The sequence below is a fragment of the Mustela putorius genome, unplaced genomic scaffold (genome assembly GCF_011764305.1).
Source record: "Mustela putorius furo isolate JIRA1106 unplaced genomic scaffold, ASM1176430v1.1 tig00003962_pilon_pilon_pilon, whole genome shotgun sequence".
Lineage (NCBI taxonomy): Eukaryota > Metazoa > Chordata > Mammalia > Carnivora > Mustelidae > Mustela > Mustela putorius.
In genome coordinates, this window is record NW_025422106.1 from 14,415,371 (window position 1) to 14,435,590 (window position 20,220).

At 37.5% G+C, this 20,220-nt stretch overlaps 1 protein-coding gene across 3 annotated transcripts in view; it reads left to right on the plus strand.

The window, feature by feature from the left end:
* Positions 1–20,220, plus strand: part of USP32 (ubiquitin specific peptidase 32) — a 238,765-nt gene that overhangs the window by 109,899 nt on the left and 108,646 nt on the right. For all 3 annotated transcript variants that reach the window (XM_045070181.1, XM_045070182.1, XM_004747234.3), the window contains exon 3: positions 19,157–19,262. In XM_045070181.1, coding sequence (XP_044926116.1) covers positions 19,157–19,262 — 106 coding nt within the window. The remainder of the gene's footprint in view (positions 1–19,156; positions 19,263–20,220) is intronic.

Below are 20,220 nucleotides of genomic sequence, written 5' to 3' on the forward strand. Positions count from 1 at the left end.
TATCTTGACTCTTTTTCTTACTAGGTCATTTGAGAGTATCATGCTATAATGGCCAAGCTTATTTATTTGTTTTATCCTCTTGTGGATAGTTTCAGCTGAACCCTAAACTGGCAATAACATACTCATATGTAGTGACAGTTTGCAGGTGTTACACAAGGTATAAATAAAAGCAACTTATTTATTTGGAAATCAGATCTTTCCCTCAGAGAAACTATTTAACTGTGAAGAACTTTGGCTGTTGTTTATTAATATTATATGCTAGTTATTACCTGCTTTGTAAACATGTCATTTAGTACTTGCAACAACCATGTGTAATTGATTTATCTTATTGGGGATGTTAACTTTAAACACTTTAAGATTGTGTTTGCCTGGTGAATTCACAAATTTTTTAAAAAATTTAATGTATTTATTTGACAGAGAAGAGAGACAGAGTGGGGTTGGTGGACACAACCAGGGAGAGTGGGAGGGGGAGAAGTAGGCTTCCCCTGCGCAGGGAGCCCAATATGGGACTTGACCCCAGAACCCTGAGATCATGACCTGAGCCGAAGGCAGACGCCCAACAACTGAGCCACCCAGGCGTCCTGAATTCACAAATTTTTATCCAATATTTTGTTTAAGTTATATGATGTTTGTCATGATGCAGGTACTAATATTATTACCATTTAATGAATGAGGCAAAGGTACAAGACTTAAGGAGGTTAATTTACTTGCCTAAGGATTAAAGCTAATACATGAGGGGCACCTGGGTGGCTCAGTGGGTTGAGAATCCACCTTTGGCTTGGGTCGTGATCTTGGGGTCCTGGGATTGAGCCCTGCATCGGGCTCTCTGCTCAGCAGAGAGTCTGCTTCCTCCTCTCTCTCTGCCTGCCTCTCTGCCTACTTGTGATCTCTGTCTGTCAAATAAATAAATCTTTAAAAAAAATAAAAAAGCTAATACGTGAATGCAAGGTTCAAGTCCAAGTATCCAAATTCATATTAGCTACTCTTTTATGTTGTCTCCCACTGATGATGATCATAACTAACATTTATGGACTTATTTATCATGTGCTTGGCACTGTGTTAAACATGTTATGTAAATTATCTCAGTTCTCACCACGCTTTGTGAGGTTTAGGTGCTGTTACTGTTAATCTTGTTTTCTAGACAGATAAACAGAAGTTACGTAATTTGTCCAAGAACACACAGTCCCTGAGTAGAAGAGCTAGGATTTGATTAATTTGACCTCATGTCTATTTGGTTCTTAACTACTGTGTTGCACTGAAAACTGTAGGATTATACATTGATTTGTCATGTTACCTCTTTTATATAAAATATATAGCATATATAGAAAACTATCTTGTCTGGTGACTATGACTTCATTTTTCACCCATGTTAGGTCTCTGTCAGTATGATATAGTGCATGAGGGCAATTGGAAAATGCTTATTTTTTTCTTTTTTCTCTCTTGTATTTTTTAACAGATGATAAATTCTCATGGTTTAGATTTTTAAAAAGAACAAAAGGACAATGAAAAATTTCCTTTCCATCCAGTTCCCTGGCCACCTAGTTCTCTTCCTGAAAAGAAGGAAGGATCTTAGCATTTTTTGGCATATTCTATCAAAGTTAAGATGTATATTAACAAATATAAATTGGGATATTTACTCTTTTTTTTAAATTGACATTATATCAGTTTTCTTAGGTTTCTAAAACACTTTGTTACCCTGTAGTTTTGAGTTTTTTTGCAGTATCTAACTCTTGGGGATTTCTTCTCTTTGCTATTTTGGTGAGGACATTTAATTTCTATTCTCATAAGAAGTTTGAATTAGGGGCGTCTGAGTGGCTCAGTGGGTTGAGGCCTCTGCCTTCAGCTTAGGTCATGATCTCAGAGTCCTGGGATCGAGCCCCGCGTCTGGCTCTCTGCTGAGCAGGGAGCGTGCTTCCCTACCTTTCTCTCTGCCTGCTTCTCTGCCTACTTGTGATTTCAGTCTGTCAAATAAATAAATAAAATCTTAAAAAAAAAAAAAAGAAGTTTGAATTATATAATACAGTATTATCAACTGGAGTCACCGTGTTTTACATTAGAACCCGAGATCTTACTCATCTTAGAGCTGAAAATTTGTACACTTTTACCCACCTGTCCCTATTTCCCCCATGCCCCAGTCCTGAAAACCACTTCCGTACTCTGTTTCTTGGAGTGTGAATTGCTTTTCTTTTTTCTCTTCTCCCCTCCCTTCTTTTCTTACTTAAATATTCCATGTGATACTGGGAAGTATTTGTCTTTCTCTGTCTGGCTTATTTCATGTGGTATAATGCCCTCAGGGCTTATCCCTGTTGTCACAAATGACAGGATTTCCTTTCCTCCTGAATAAAATTTCATTGTGTATGTGTGTATCCATCCATACTGTCCCAAATGGCAAGATGCCATTCTTTTTATGGCTGAGTAATACTCCATTGTATATAAATGCCACATCTTTATCCATTGATCTATTGATCTATTGATGGATATAGTGATTCTGTATCTTGGCTATTTGTAAACTACTGCAATGAACATAGGGTGCATATGTATTTTCAAATTAGTGTTTTCATTTTCTTTGGATAAATACTTAGAAATGGAATTGCTGGCAGATGTGAGATGGTATCTCATCATGGTTTTGATTTGCATTTCCCTGATGATGAGTGATGTTAAGCATCTTTTCATGTGCCTGTTGGCCATCTGTTTGTGTTCTCTATTATATGATGTCCATTCAGCATTCCCACCTTTCCCCCCTTATTTATTTATTTATTTATTTATTTGACAGAGAGAGAGAGATCACAAGTAGGCAGAGAGGCAGGCAGAGAGAGAGAGAGGAGGAAGCAGGCTCCCCGCTGAGCAGAGAGCCCAAGGTGGGGCTCGATCCCAGGACCCTGAGATCATGACCCGAGCTGAAGGCAGCGGCTTTACCCACTGAGCCACCCAGGCGCCTCCTCTTCCCACTTTTTAATTGGATTGTTTGTTTTTGATAGTGAGTTGTGTAAGTTCTTTATATATTTTGGATATTACCCTCTTATGATTATATAATTTTCAAATAGCTTCTCCCATTCAGTAGGTTGCCTTTTCATTTTGCTCATGGTTTCCCTCACTGCGGGAGTTATTTTTTTTATTTTTTATTTTTTAGTTTGGTGGAGTTCCATTTATTTTGGATTTTGTTAACCCTTCCCCGAGGAAACAGATCCAAAAAATACTACTTAGACTCATGTCAAGGACCTTACTAAGTTTTCTTCTGGGAGTTTTATGGTGTCTGGTCTTACATTAAGGTCTTCAATCTATTTTTAGTTTGTTTGTGTATGTTATAACAAAAGTAGTCTTGGTTTCATTCTTTTGCATAAACTTGTCCAGTTTTTCCAGCATCCATTTGTTGAAGAGACTGTGTTTTCTCCATTGTATATTCTTTTTCTCCTTTGTTGAGATTAATTGACCAAATAAACATGGGTTTAATTCTAGACTCACTGTTTTGTTCCATTGATCTATGTGTCTGTTTTTGTGCCAATACCATACTGTTTTGACAGTTTCAGCTTTGTAGTATAGCTTGAAATCTGTGGTTGTGATATCACCAGCTTTGTTGTTCTTACTCTAGGTTGCTTTGGTTATTAGGGGATCTTCTATGGTATCATATAAATTTTAGGATTATTTGTTCTAGTTTTGTGAAGAAGGCCATTGGTGTTTTGATAGGGATTGCATTGGATCTGTATGTTGCTTTGGGTAGTATGGACATTTTAGCAATAATAATTCTTCCATTTCCTGAGCATGGTATATCTGTTCATTTCTTTGTGTTTCTTCAGTTTCTTTTATCAGTGTCTTATAGTTCTCAGAGTTCAGGTCTTTCATCTTCTTGGTTAATTCATTCCTAGGTATTTATTGTTTTTGCTGTGTTTGTCTATAGATGATAGCTTTCCCCCACCAAGATTTATTTATTTATTATAGAGAGAGAAATTGAGCAGGGTGAGGAGCAGAGAGAAAAGGAGAGAGTGTCTTAAGCACACTCCCTGCTGACCACAGAGCCCAGTGCAGAGCTTGATCTCATGACCCTGAGATCAGCACCTGAATTGAACCCAGGACAGTAAACCAGCTGCACCACCCAGGCGCCCCCGATGATAGCTTTTCTAGTAGTTGTGAGGTGATAGCTCATTGTGGTTTTGATTTTCATTTTTCCAGTGATTAGTGATGCTGAGCACCTTTTCATATACCTATTGGTTATTTGTATGTCTTTGGAAAAATGTCTTGATCCCTCTGCTATTAAGAATCAGATTTTTGTTTTTGTGCTATTGTACTATATAATAGCATACAACATATGTGTGTTATCATGATATGATTTGCAAATATGTTCTCCCATTCCATAGGTTGCCTTTGCATTCTTTTTTTGGTTTCTTTTGCTGTACAGAAGCTTTTTAGTTTGATGTAATCCCAACTTGTTTATTTTGTTGTGGTTGCCTAGAATAAATATATGTATCTTTGGCTACTGAGGGAACGAGTAAGAGGGTAATGTCTTGGCACAAAGTTATTATTACCATCCTTCAAAATAGTACTTAGAGGGCACTTGGGTGGCTCAGTCAGTTGGGCATCTGCCTTTGGCTTGGGTCACGATCCCAGCATCCTGGGATCAGGTCCTGCATCGGGCTCCCTGCTCAGTAAGGAGCCTGCTTCCCCCCTCCCCCACTCCCTGCATCCTGCTCATGCCCTCTCTGGCTCTTTCTCAAATAAATAAATAAAATGTTAAAAAAATAGTATTTAGAGTCCCTATTTTTTTTTTAAAGACCTAGGGCAGCAGTGGGACGTGACAGCACCTCACTAGCATTCCCTAGTACTGTTGACTTCTCTGCAGGTTTATTATTGCCAGTAGCCAATGTATATAGCTGGAGGTTGTATATAGCGCTGGAAGTTGTATTCTATGATCAGGTGCTCCATTATTTCTTGAACTGGATTCCTAGAAATGAGAGGAAGGAATGAACAAAAAGGGTAGTCAAGCATGTTATTATCTTGCTTGATTGATCCCATCCTTAGAGGAATGGTAGTCCAGGTTCTGTGAATGTGATTTTGTCTAGATTTATCATTTCTGGGATATAGGGACTTGATAATGTCTCCCGTCCCTACTCCAGTTGCTCACTCTGTTTCTTTAGCTTATTTTTGTCTGCCTAATAATCTCAGCAGTGGAGGCTGGGAAGGATCAGGTAAGGGAGGAGCAATGAGCAGAGACATATTCATGTTGTGTTTTTATTATCTGTTTTAACACATGGCACAGGCATATCTCTCTGGAAATAATATTTGTAAATGATGACTGCATTCCTATACTAGCGCCCAAGCTTATTTAGTTCATAATAACACAGGTGGAATACATACACATTCACAGTAGTATGCTTTTAAAGTCCTTATAATTATTGTTGTTAATTACTCAGTATTATAGCTACATTATAATTTAGGTAGAATTTTGGAGGTTAGCTAGGGAAATCTGATCATTAATTATGAGGGGAAAAGTATTTTGTATTCTAAATAGTCATTTTCACAAACTGTAGCTGTATAGTATGTTTGTAAGTTGGGAACGATTTCCTTATTCCTTAGAAAATAGAATTACTTGTGAGTTACTTAAGGGTTACCTTTGGGGTAGGTTTTGTTTGATTTTGCTAGTCAGTCTTAAGATTTTCTAAGTAATTCCATGATACTACAGACTTGGACTGGATGAGTGAGTTGGGTCAGGACTCCAGTAAGTCACTTTGTTTGCTGGATCCTCCTGAGCCGAGAGGGCAGAGAAGCATTTGGAATAAAATATATAAAATAAAATTTTCCATTTTAACCATTTTTAAGGACATTTCAATGACATTAATTAAATTCACTTAATTGAATTCATCACTACTATCTTTGTCTAAAATATTCTTATCACCCTAAAGGGAAACTCTGTACCCATTAAGCAGTAAAAAGGCCTTCCCCCAACCCCTTGCCTTACAGTTCGCTATCTGCCTCTATGAATTTGTTTATTCTAAATATTTCATATAAATGGAATCATACAGTATTTATCTTTTTGTGCAGCTCATTTCACTTTACATAATGTTTTCAAGATCTATCCATGTTGTAGTATGTGTTAGAACTTTCTTTTTATGGCTCAGTAATATCTCATTGTAACTAATATTGTAACTAATATTGTAACTTACCTGTAACTTAATTGGTTAAGTTTTTTCTCACAATATCCTTCTGTTCAACATTTCTCTTACATTGTTAGTTTTTTATCTTGCTAATTGTTACATGTTTTAAGTTGATGTGACAGATCAGCTTGAAGATGTAGGATGTCTTGGATTCAGTGAAATTTTTGTTTATGGTTCCATCCCATTTAAATTTGGGGGCATTGAAATAGTTTGGTATATGCCCCTGACCTAGTCCCAGTCTCATTTTCTGTCTTTAGAGATGGTGGTGGAGCTAGAGGCAACTGGGAAATTTGGCACAGTATCATGATCCCAGAGTTTGTGCTACTAGAACCCCCACTGGGAATCTTTCACCCCTTAGAGATGGAATTCAGCTATGTGCATTGGGAAAATGGACCTTTTCCTTCTAGGCCTGTGAATAAGTCCTTTTCTCCTGCTGCTTCTTAACCATAGTTAATATGCATACTAGTTAATCTCATGCTGTTCTCTAGATGGAATTAGATTAGTGAACAGTAGGAGAATATTTAATTCTTTAATCAGTACCAGGCAACATAAAATTGTATTAACTTAAACAAAAAGGTCATAGCTTTCTTAGCTAAAATTTTCAATCTTAATCTTGTTTTTCTATCCTTATATACTGAGTTTTAAAGAAACTCTAAATACATTTCACCCAATTTGATTCTATATGGTTACCTATTTTATTAGACACTTTTGTCCTTTATAAATTTAATACATATGCCTTCTATGTCAAATCCAAATCACTGATAAAAAGATGTTTAATAGGGGCGCCTGGGTGGTTCAGTCAGTTAAGTATTAGCCTTTGGCTCAGTTCATGATCCCGGGGTCTTGGGATCCAGCCCCACATAGAGCTCCCTGCTCAGTGGGGAGCCTATTTCTCCTTCTCCAGCTCCCCCTGCTAATGCACATGCTTACTCTCTGTCAAATGAATAAATAAAATATTTTCAAAAAAAGATGTTTTACAGTTAGAACTTCCTTCGAGTCTTTTTTCCAAGGAAGATACAGAATTTTTAAATAATATTTTTTGTGTTTATTCTCAGTCATAATTGCATGGCCCTCAGTATGTTTATTAAGTCTGAAGTTTGCCATAATATCTAAAATATAGTATTATGAAATCTTGTCAAATACTTGTCTGAAGAAAGTAAGCATATATTTACTTTAATTCTTACTGGTTAATTTGATTACTGTACCATTTTAAATTTCTGGAACATGATATTTGTTATAACATGGAATCTAACTTTTTTTGGTAACTTCTAGGCTAACTTTGGTTTAGGCATATGAGGGAGTTAGTCTCTTTCTTACGTGATCTCGTAGAAAGGTGTATTATTTAAAAATTCACTTTTATAATGGTTTGAATTGAGCCCTTTTTCAAAGTAGTAGAAAAATGTAAGAATTGGCATATTTAATGATTAAAAGATTGCTTTATTCATTTGACTTACATTTCTGTCCTAAGATACTGAGCATCTTTTCCTATGCGTATTGGTCATTTGTATATCTTCATTGGAGAAATCTCTAAGTCATTTGCCCATTATTTGTTTTCTGGTTTATAAAGTCTCCTAGTTTTTGTTTTTGTTTGCTTTTTGTTGTTGAATATAGAACCCTAGGCTGTGTACAGACATTTTTTTTCTTCCTTTCAGCACTTTAAATATGTTCCTTTTATTGTCTTCTGGTTGGCATGTGTTTTTTCTGATTAGAAGTCAGTGATTATTGGGGCGCCTGGGTGGCTCAGTGGGTTAAGCCGCTGCCTTCAGCTCAGGTTATGATCTCAGGGTCCTGGGATCGAGCCCCGCATTGGGCTCTGTGCTCAGCAGGGAGCCTGCTTCCTCCTCTCTCTCTCTGCCTGCCTCTCTGCCTACTTGTGATCTCTCTCTGTCGAATAAATAAATAAAATCTTAAAAAAAAAAAAAAAGAAGTCAGTGATTATTTTTATTTTTGTTTTGCTATGTAAGGTTGCCCATTTTTCCCCCCTCGGTGCTTTCAAAATTTTCATTGTATTTTCATGAATTTATGATATGCTTTAGTTTGTTTTTCTGTATTTATATTGTATGAGTTTCTTCAAGAATCTTAGATCTGCGATGGAACTTGAGAGAAATCTTTTCCACTATCTTTCAAATATGTTGTTTTCTGTCTCCCCTTCCTTTCTCTTGGCCTCCAATTACATGCATGCGAAAATGGTGATTTTTCACATGACTGGAACTCTGATTTTCTCCCTTTTATTTACTTTCCTTCTCCTCACCACCTTCCATTTTTTCTCACTGTACTTCAGTTTGGATAGTTACAATTGTTCTGTCTTTAGGTTCATTGATCTTTTATTTACCAGTGTCACATATGCTTGTTAAGGCTCTACAGTAAACTTTCTCAGGTATTGTTATTTTCTTTTCTCTAAAAATTACATTTTTTCTTTTAAAATACAGTTTCAGGGGCGCCTGGGTGACCCAGTTGGTTAAGCCTCTGCTTTTGGCTCAGGTCTTGATTTTGGGGTCCTGGGATCAAGCCTTGCTTTGGGCTCTCCGCTGAGCAGGGAGCCTGCTCCCCCCCCCGCCTACTGGTGGTCTCTTCTCTCTGTCAAATAAATAAATAAAATCTTAAAGTAAAATAAATTAAAATAAAATACAGTTTCAGGGGCATCTGGGTGGCTCAATCTGTTAAGTGTTTGCCTTTGGCTCAGGTTATGATCCCGGGGTTCTGGAATTGAGTCCTGAATCTGGCTCCCTGCTCAGAGAGGAGCCTGCTTCTCCTTCTCCCACTTCCTCACTGCTCATGTGTGTACATGCTCACTCACTCTCTCTCAAATAAGTAAAATCTTTTAAAAATATGTAGTTTCAGTTTTCATGTTTATATCTTCATTTAAATCCTTAAGCTTATTTAATTGTTATTTTCACCTTCTTTCATAGTTTTTATCATCTTTGTCATTCTTTTTTTTTTTTTTAAAGATTTTATTTATTTACTTGACAGAGAGAAATCACAAGTAGATGGAGAGGCAGGCAGAGAGAGAGAGAGGGAAGCAGGCTCCCTGCTGAGCAGAGAGCCCAATACGGGACTCGATCCCAGGACCCTGAGATCATGACATGAGCTGAAGGCAGTGGCTTAACCCACTGAGCCACCCAGGCGCCCCATCTTTGTCATTCTTTTGCCTGATTTTATTTCTGGTGATTGTTTACATTTCCTCTCTTCTTATATCTAGTATTTTTTATATCTGCTGGATATTATAAAATTTTTAATAAAGATTTTATTTATTCAGTTGAGAGAGAAAGAGCATGCGCAGAGGGGAGAGGCAGAGGGAGAGGGTGAAGTAGACTCCCCACTGAGCAGGAAGCAAGGTGGGGCTTGATCCTGAACCCCAGATCATGACCTGAGCTGAAGGCAGATGCTTAACTATCCAAACCACACAGGTGTGCCAGATATTTAAAAAGAGAGAGAGAGAGAGAGAGAGATTTATATATTTTAGAGAACAAGAGAGAGTGAGCATGGGGTAGAGGGTGGAGGGAGAGGGAGCAAGAAACCCAAGCCAACTCTGTGCTGAGTGTGGAGTCTGCAGCTGGGCTTGATCCCACCACCCTGCAGTCACAACCTGAGCTGAAACCAAGAGTCAGAGGCTTGAGAAAATGTCCCATCTAGGCATCCATAAATTTTTTTTAAAGATTTATTTAACAACAACAACAAAAGATTTATTTATTTTAGAGAGAGAGAGAGGAAGAGAGAATGAGCACGTAAGATGGTACAAACAGGTGGGGCAAAGGGAGAGAGAAAAATCTTCAAGCCGACTCCCTGCTGAATGCAGAGCCCTACACTGTCTCAGTCTCACCATCCATGAGATCAAGACCTGACTGGAGACCAAGAGCCAGATTCTTAACTGACTGAGTCACCCAGGTGCCCCTCTACTGGATGTTATAAACTTTATGTCTTGAGTACTTGAATTTTGTTATCTTCATTTAAGGAGTGCTAGCTCTTTTTTATTCTAGCACACAGTGCAGTTAGTTGCAGATTAGTCTAATCCTTCTGAGGCTTGTTTTAAATTTTTGTTATGTTGGGTCTTGAGTAGTCTCTACTGTAAATCTTGTTTAACTTGAATAGTGAGAACTGATTCTTCTCGAGTTTCTTGTAAATGCACTGGATATTAATGGAGATCTCTCTTCTGAATGGTCAACTCCATATGAGTTTTGAAGTTTTGAGTACTGTTCAGTTTCCCAATACCTGGTAGTTTTCCCTTAGTATTTGTTCTTTTTTTGTGGAATTTACATTATGCACCTGTACATTATTTGGACTTTCAACGGGTCCTTTATTGTTTTCTGAAGCTAAGTCTGATTCTGTCTTATATTTCTATATAGAATTTACAGAAAATGAAAATTTGATTAGTATTATGAAATGCATTTGAATTAAAGAAATATTTAGTTGGAACAGACTCTGCAAAGGCAGTAATGTAAACAAATACTTTTTGTCTTTAAAAGGAAAAAATCTCTGGGGCGCCTGGGTGGCTCAGTGGGTTAAGCCTCTGCCTTCTGCTCAGGTTGTGATCCCAGGGTCTTGGGATGGAGCCCTGCATCAGGCTCTCTGCTCAGCAGGGACCCTGCTAACTTCTTTCTCTCTTTGCCTGCTTCTCTGCCTACTTGCGATCTCTGTCAAATAAATAAATAAAATCTTTAAAAAAAATAAATAAAAGGAAAAATCTTTTCAACACATATGTAGAATCAGAGTTTGCATCTGAATAGCAATATTGGAAGTTTTATGGGTATTAACTGTTTTATGTAAATAAATACTTCATGTTTTCATAGATTATGTACTGTGGGTCTTATCGTGTGCTTGAATTATTCTTTGAACCTCACCGACATACAGTGTGACTCATTTTGTGTATTCATGTTATGTATTTGTCATTAAACTGTGAAGACAATTTTAGGCTTACAGATTGGTAGACTCAAGGTATCAGAGTCTTTGGGAAAGAATGTGGGGTTTTTTTTCCCCACTTTTAGCTTTTATACCTTTTTTTTTTTTAATACTGTGTGAGTCAGTATAGATGATATTACACTTTTGTAACATGTTTCCTCTAAAATAGAAGCTTGAGATAACACAAGCTATTTTTCACTCATAAAAATTCTGTTAATGGGGGCACCTGGGTGGCTCAGTAGGTTAAGCCTCTGCCTTCGGCTCAGGTCATGATCTCAGGGTCCTAGGATCAAGCCCCAGATCAAGCCTCACATCGGGCTCCCTGCTCAGCAGGGAGCCTGCTTCCTCCCCACTTTCTCTGCTTGCCTCTCTGCCTACTTGTGATCTCTACCAAATAAGTAAATAAAATCTTAAAAAAAAAAAAATTCTGTTGATGGAGTTAGGTGATTCTCTGTAACAGTTCCTTTGTGTTTGGTTCAACCTCCAGGCAGTATCAGTTCTTATGGCATTTTACTGCATATCAGAAAGAGCTTCTATAAATCACCAAGGGGGAGAGATGGTCATTCCAGGGAGGGGGTCTCTTGCCTGCAATTAGGTATTTTAGCCCAAAAGTCACATATGTCATTCTATCCCTAACCCTTTGGTCACAAATAGTCATATCTTTTCTATCCTGTGCACACCTACTCTGACCAGTCCTAAAAACAAAGCTGAGTAGTAATGAGCATTGCTCTTAACATTTCATAAATGTTAAAGTATTGTCATATTGTCAGTTGTCAAATAACTAGTGCTTTAAAAATAACTTTTTGGGGATAAAGAAAAGATAATACACATTAGATACATTAGATGCATGATGATTTCTGAAATATTAATAAAAGGTGGAAATACATATGCCTTAGAATTCACGAAATATGTTGCTTTTCCTGGGCCTCTTTTCCTCATCTGTCAGATGAACTTTTGAACTCGGTAGCTTTGGAAGGTTATTACTGTTCTTATATTTTGGGAAGGAGGTTACCAGTATGTTTCAGCATTCTAACCAAGCGTATTCATAACAAAATCTTCTGTATTTTAGAAGTACTTGCAAAACTGAAAATCATATCTTACCCCAAATTCCTTGATTAACTTTATCCTTGCTATAATGTCTTTGTATTAAAGTCAGCTAAGTGGTTGGAAATGAAGAGCCTTCATCATCAAATTAAAGCAGTGGGAAAAGGGATGCCAAAAATAAAGTGCTTATGCATTAAGTTTGTGATCATTTGGGATTTTGTAGTTTAATTTTTAATAGATTTCACCAAAATGGTATAATTCTTGCTGGTAATGGCTTTCATTTCATGTAATACTAAAGAATGTATATAAATGTTATATGTTATATGTTATATGTTATAGAACTACAAAGTGGTTAAGAGTTCAGTTTCAGGAACCTTCTTGCCCAGGTTTTGAATCTTGACTCTGCCACCTCATTAATGTATGACTGGACCATCTCCTTGGGCTCTAGTTTTCCTCAACCACAAAGTGGGGACACCAGTAATACCTTCCTCATGGAATTGTCTTGAGTCTTAATACTTAAAGCACTTACCACCACTGTTATATGGCACATAGCAGGTGCTTAAATATTGGCTGTTGTTTTTATAATTATAAAAATAATGAGTTAATGTTGGGTTAAACACTACAGTGCGGTGATTTAGTAAGTAGTTTCTTGCTGAGTGGCAGTGTAAGGATGGAGATACACGAAATACCCTTGTATGTGTGGAATGCAACAGTGTGTGTCCAGTTCCTTTCTCCCATCTTCTGTGCTATTGTCATGTGTTTTAATTTTACACATGCTATGAACACATTATATTTTTACTCCTGTTCCTTTAGACAGCCGGTTATCTTTTAGAGCAATTAAAAATGAGAAAAAAACTATACTTATATGTACCTTCTTTATGCCATTTCTTTTTCTTTTGTTTTCATGTAGGTACATGTATCTAGTTTGGTATTGTAGTTCCTTCAGCCTAAAGTACTTTTCTCCCACTTCTGTGTGGTGCAGCTTTGTTGGTAAGGACTTCTTTTTTTTTTTTTTTAATTTTCCTGAAAAAGTCCATTTGACCTTTCTTTTTGAAAGATATTTTCTCTGAGTATAGGATTCTCAGTTTTTTCTTCTTAGTGTGGTAAACATGCCACTACACTTCTTCTGGCTTGCGTAGTTTTCAATGAGAAGTGCTTCTCTTAATGTAGTATGTCTTTTTTCTTATCGGTGCCTTAAAGATTTTCTTTTTATCTTTGGTTTTGAGTAGTTTGACTATGATTTCTGTAGTTGGTTTTGGGAAGTCAGAGGTATAATTTATCCTGCCTTTTCTCAGAACAGCTTCTGCCTGTGGTTTTAGTGTCTTTATTAGTTTTGGAAAATTCTCAGCATTTATTATCTCTTCAGATACTTGTTCTGCTCCATTCTCTTTCACTTCTAGGATTTCAGCTGCATGTGTGTTAAATCACTTGATTGTTCCACAGCTCTTGGATTTTGTTTTTTTTTTTTTTTTCCTTTCTGCTCACCCATATTTCCCCCTCTGTTTCATTTTGGACAGTCTCTTGCTTGATTCTCTTGAGTTTACTTTTGAGCCATTCCAAAGGTTTATTGAACTCTGTGTTCCCCTGATTCTCCTTTGTCAGGGTGGTTTTTTTCTTTCCTTTCTTGTAGAACTTATAATTTGGTTGAAAGATGGGTGTTTTATACGGGACAGTAGAGACTGAGGGCAGTAATATTTATGCCTGGCTATGTCTTTAGCATGGGCAGTTGAGTCAGTCTCATTGAGCTACATTTTGTATTGCTGGACACCCACAGTGCCTGTTAGGTTTCAAATTCTAGTTTAGAGTTACCTTTTTTAGGGTAAAATCTCATTTGCCGGAGGATTTTTCTTTTCTTTACTTTCCTTTTCTTTTTCCTTTTCCATTCCTTTTCTTCAAGATTTATTTATTTATTTGAGAGAGACTGTGCAGGAGTAGAGGGAGAGAGAGAATCTCAAGCAGACTCCCTGCTGAGAGTTGAGCCGGACCCAAGGCTGGATCCTAGTACTCTAAGATCATGACCGGAGGTGAAATCAAGAGTCAGATACTTAACTGAGCCTCCCAGGTTCTCCACCAGAGGATTTTTCTAATGTCTGCTCTACCTTCAACTTTGGATCTTACTTTCTTAGTTGTTACAGTATCTCAGAGAGGGTCTCTGTCCCTAATATTCCCTTCCCAGCAGTAGACTGATACTATTTATTGTCAATGTTTGCTAACACAGTCGGAGGGTGGGTGAGGGTGCTAGAGTGGGAGACAGTCTGTTTTCCATTTATCTGTTTCAGTTCTAGGCAGACAGTATATTCTCAGAGACTTTCTCAGTGGTTCCACCTCTCTCCCAGGGGTAGGGAATCTCTACAGGTCTAGGTCTATGATGTTTTCTATTCCTGCCTCGGGGATAGAGGGTGTTTTCTGTTAGCTTCCTTCAGTTTATGCAGAGTCCAACTAAAAATAGTTATTCCATAGAGTATATCTGTTAAGATTTTATAAATGTTTTTTGTATTCTGATCTGAAGCCATCTCCCTAGGCATTTTCCTAGACTTTTCTGTCAGTGGCACCAGAGATGGAGAGTTTTTGGCATCAAGAATGTTACTAAATAATATTTGTAAATACCATTTAATAAATAATGTATTTTCACCTTTCATATTGACTCTATAAGTTTTATTTCTTTAATTCTTTTTTTATTGAAGTATAGTTGATACATCATGTTAAATTAGTTTCAGGTGGGGGTGGCTGGGTGGCGTCAGTTGGTTAAGCAACTGCTTTCTACTCAGGTCATGATCTTGGGGTCCTAGGATCGTGTCTTGCATGGGGCTCCTTGATGGGCAGGGAGTCTGCTTCTCCCTCTCTCCTTCTGCCCCTCCCCCTGCCTGGGCTCTCTGTCTTCTTGTCAAATAAATAAAAATAAAATCTTTAAAAAATAATTAGTTTCAGGTGTACAGCATAGTGATTTAACTTCTCTATACATCATGCTGTACTCACAAGTGTAGCTACCATCAGTCACTGTACAATACTGTTACAGTACTATTGATTGTATCCCTTATGTTGCACCTTTTATCCCTATGAGTTGTTCATTCTATAACTGGAAGCCTATATCTCCCACTCCCCTTCACCCATTTTGTGTATCCTCCCCCCACTGCCCCTCTGGCAGCCTTCAGTTTGTTTTCTGTATTTGTGGGTCTGTTTCTGCTTTTTGTTTTATTCATTTGTTTCATTTTTTAGGTTACACATATAAATGAAATCATCTCACTTACCATAATACTTTCCAGCTCCATCCGTGTTGTCACAAATGTCAGTATTTCATCCATTTTGTGTGGCTGAGTAATATTTGTGTGTGTGTGTGTGTGTGTACACATACAACATCTTCCTTATCCATTCATCTATCAGTGGACACCTGGGTTACATAAAAATAATGCTGCAATAAGCATAGGGGTGGATATATATTTTCAAATTAGTGTTGTCATTTTCTTTGAGTAAGTAGCCAGTAATGGAATTACTGAATCATATGGTATTTCTGTTTTTGATATTTTGAGGAGCCTCCATACCCTTTTCTACAGGGGCTGCACAATTTATAATTTTACCAACAGTGTGCAAGGGCTCCCTGTTTCTCCAGTCCTCACCAACACTTGTTATTTCTTGTGTTTTCTATTCTAGCCATTCTGGCAGGTGTAAAGTGATACCTTTGTGGTTTTGTTTTGCACTTCCCTGATGATTAGTGATCTTGAGCATCTTTTCATGTGTCTTTTGGCTATCTGTATGTCTGTTTTGGAAAAAATGTCCATTCAGATCCTCTGCCTTTTTATTTCTTAAGTACTCCATGCCCATTGTGGAGCCCAACCTGTGGGGCTTGAGTTCACAACACTGACAAGAATCGGGTGCTTAACTGACTGAGCCACTCAGGTGCCCCATGTCCATTTTTTAATTCTATTATTTGGGTTTTTTTTTTTTTTTTGTATTGAGTTGTATAAAAGTTATTTATATAGTTTGGGTATTAACCCCTTAACAGATACATTATTTTTCAAATATTTTTTCACATTCAGTAGATACCCTTTTCATTTTTTCGATGATTTCCATCTCTATGCAAAAGATTTTTATTTTTGTTTCATATTATTTATATTTTATAAATATATTATTAATATTTATATTAATAGTTTTATGTTTGCTTTTGTTTCCCTTGCTTAAAGAAACATATCTTGAAAAAATGTTACAACATCTGATGTCAAAAGAAATTACTACCTATATTTTCTTTTAGGAGTTTTATGGTTTCATGTTTCACATACAAATCTTCAGTCCATTTTTATTTTATTTTGTTTTGTTTTATTTTATTTTATTTATTTATTTTTTAAAATTTACTTGACAGACAGAGATCACAGGTAGGCAGAGAGCAAGCAGAGAGAGAGGAAGAAGCAGGCTCCCTGCTGAGCAGAGAGCCTGATGTGGGACTCTATCCCAGGACCCGGGAATCGTGACCTGAGCTGAAGGCAGAGGCTTTAACCCACTGAGCTACCAAGGCGCCCCATTTTTATTTTATTTTTGTGTTTTGTGTAAGAAGGTGGTCTAGTTTCCCAGACCTGTTCAGTGTTTCCCAGCACCATTTATTGAAGAGACTGTCATATTTTCATTGTACAATCTTTCCTTTTTTGTCATACATAAATTGATCATTTAAGTATGTGTTTATTTCTGGGCTGTTTATTCTGTTCCATCGATCTTTATGTATTTTTTATGCCAATACTGTTTTGCTTTGATTACTTTAACTTTGTAATATATCTTGAAACCTGAGAGTCCTGGCTTTGTTGTTCTTTCTCAAGGTTGCTTTGAATATTGGGAGATAGGTGGGGGGTCTTTTGTGGTTCCATACAAATTTTAATATTGTTTGTTGTTGGTCTATGAAAGATGATGTTGGTATTTTAATAAGGATTCCATTGAATCTATAGATTCCTTCAGGTTTGAACTACTCTCTAATCATGCATTTTACTGACAAAAATTCTGCATGGCAAGTACTAGGTCAGTTTGGTTGTTTTAAACGATATGGCACTTCTGACACCAAAACTGTGGGTTTTTTCCCCTGTTATCAGTCAGTTTTTCAACTCTCTGGACACCAATTAGATGTTCTACAATTCAGTTCAATTCTGATACTGAGTACCTGGAATTAGTGCTGACCTCACAGGTTTGATCTGCCCCCTACTTAAGATGCCAGTCACAGGTCCTGGACCTTTGTTACTTCTCACCAGTTGGCTGTAAATCTAAGATTCCTCTGACCCCCTCTATGGGTTCGGTAATTTGTTAGAAATGGTTCACAGAACTCAGGAAGACACTTTAATTACTGTTACCAGTTTATTTTAAAGACGACAGCTCAGTAACAGCCAAATGGAAAGCTTTGCTCATGGAGATGAGGGATGTGGATGGGCCGGGAGGAAGACAAGATGCAGAACTTCCATGCCATCTCTGGGTCCACCCTTCCAGCACCGTGAGTGCTCACCAACTGGGAAGCTTTCCAGGCCTTGTGGTGTAGGGTTTTTTGTTTTTGTTTTTGTTTTTTTTAAATTTTATTTATTTACTAGACAGAGAGAGTGAGTCAGAGAGCACAAGCATGGGGAATGGCAGAGAGGGGGAGAAGCAGGCTCCCCGCTGAGAATGGAGTCCAACCTGGGCTGAAGGCAGATGCTTAACTGACTGAGCCACCCAGGTGCCCAGGTTTAGGGATTTTTATTGTAAGTTCACTTATGTAGGCATGGTTGATTAAATAATTGGCTGTTGATTGGTTATTGGTGATTAACTCTGTTTCCGGACCTTTGGGAGTGAAGCTGAATATTTCAGCCCTCTAATCACATATTTTCCTTGACTGGTAAACTGACATTTTGAGGCTGTGTAAATTAGGCCCACCTGGAGTCACTTCATTAGCATGTGAATGAACAGGGCTTATTGGATGAATAAGAAAAGATGCTCCTTTCATCTACATCACTCAGGAAGGATTTTTAGAAGCTCTTGTGTCAGGAACCTGGGATAACACCAAATACATATTTCTTATTATATCACAATATCACCCTATGGACTCAATAAAGAATTGTCGAATGAATGAATTTTTGTAATTGTTGTTGCTGTCCCTTTTTTATGCATAGCTCTTTTTATTTTTAATTACCATAATACTCATTTCTAAGAGTATAAAAAATGTCTTTTGTGGTCTCTATATATTTTACTTTTTAGGCCACCTGAGTGGCTCAGTGGGTTAAGCGTCAACCTTTGGCTTGGATCGTAATTTCAGGGTCCTCTGATCAAGCCCTGCATCCGGCTCTCTGCTCACTGGGGAATCTGATTCTCCCTCTCCCTCCCTCTGTGCTCTGTCTCTCAAATAAATAAATAGAAGTCTTTATATTTTACTTTTAAGAAATTGAATATATTTGACATGTAACATTGTGTAAATCGGAGGTATACAACTTGTTAATTTGATACATTTATATATTGTAATAAAGGGGCCCCTGGGTGGCTCAGTGGGCTAAAGCTCTGCCTTCAGCTTAGGTCATGATCTCAGGGTCCTGGGATGGAGCCCCGCTATGGGCTTTCTGCTCAGCAGGGAGCCTGCCTCCCCCCCCCCCCTGCCTCTCTGCCTACTGTGATCTCTGTCAAATTAAAAAATATATATACTGTAATATGATTGCCATTTCATTTTTGAACTTTCACTTAGAGAACGTCCATCTTTTGAATAAAAATGTGTTTAAGTTTTACAGAGATTGAAGGAAATTCTATAATTATACAAAATTATTATCACATCATTGGGGCTTTTGAAGATGGGGGGAGGAGCTTTATCTTCTTTCTTTAGCCTTCATAAGGACTCCATAGAGAAAGAATATTCAGTGTGTGAGCCAGTGATATATGTACCTTAGAATAGATACAGTGTATTTTTAGCTAGTGCAGTAACAAGATGTATGAGAGGAAGAAGAGAAAGAAACAACATCATTGCACTGAAGTTTACCAAAGCCTTACTTGGAGATGGAGATAAGATTTGTTAAAGGTGATATCAGCTTCAAATTCCTCAGCAACTGAAACATCTAATGTTGGCTTTATCATTTTTTTCCCAGGTGATCTACTGTTCTTTTGGTGGAACATCCAAAGGACTGCACTTCAATAACTTAATCGTTGGACTTGTCCTTCTTACGAGAGGCAGAGATGAAGAGAAAGCAAAATGTAAGCACTTTTATTATCTCAGAGTGATAATACTACATTGGTGTGTAGAATAATTTACCTGAAAATTCTGATGACGGTCAAAGCATTTGAGTTGATATTTCTCCAAAGGAAATACAAAAGTGACCAATAGGCGCTTGAAAAAATGCTCAACATAATCAGGTATTAGGGAAAGATACATTAAAATTAGAGTGCATATCTACCGGAATGGCTGAAACAAAAAAGACAGATTAGGATTGGTGAGGATGTAAAAGTTGCAACGCTCATACGTTGTTGTTGGGTGTGTAAAATAGGACTGTCACTTTCAGAAAACTGTTAGATAGTACTTCAAACTGTTACACATTGAGTTATCATATGACCTGGCAATTCCACTCCTATGTATATATCCAAGAAAATTGAAAAAAATGTTTTCATTAAAAAAATATACCTGAGCATTCACAGAAGCACTGTGCATAATAGTAACAAGACGGAAACAACCCTAGTGGCCATCAACTGATGCATTCACCATAAACAAAATGTATATGTCTATATGATAATACACTACTTGACAATAAGAAGGAATAAAGTACAAATTAATGCTGCAACATGGATTAACCTGAAAATACAATGTTAAAGTTACAAATGCCAGTCACAGTAGGCCACATAGTGTGTAATTTTACATGTATATGAAATGTCTGGATTAAACAAATCCATAGACACAGTTGATTAGTGACTTCCAAGGGCTGGTGGACGACAGGAAAAATGGAAAACAACTGCTAATGAAGGTGGGTTTCTTTTCAGGTTTTTATTGAAAATTTCCCAGGGAAGGGGCACCTGGGTGGCTCAGTGGGTTAACCTTCTGCCTTCAGCTCAGGTCATGATCCTGGGGTCCTGGGAGTGAGTCCCAAACACGCTGAGCAGGGAGCGTGTTTCTCCCTCTGTTTCCTAGGCTTGTGCTCTCTTCTCTCTCACTCACTCACTC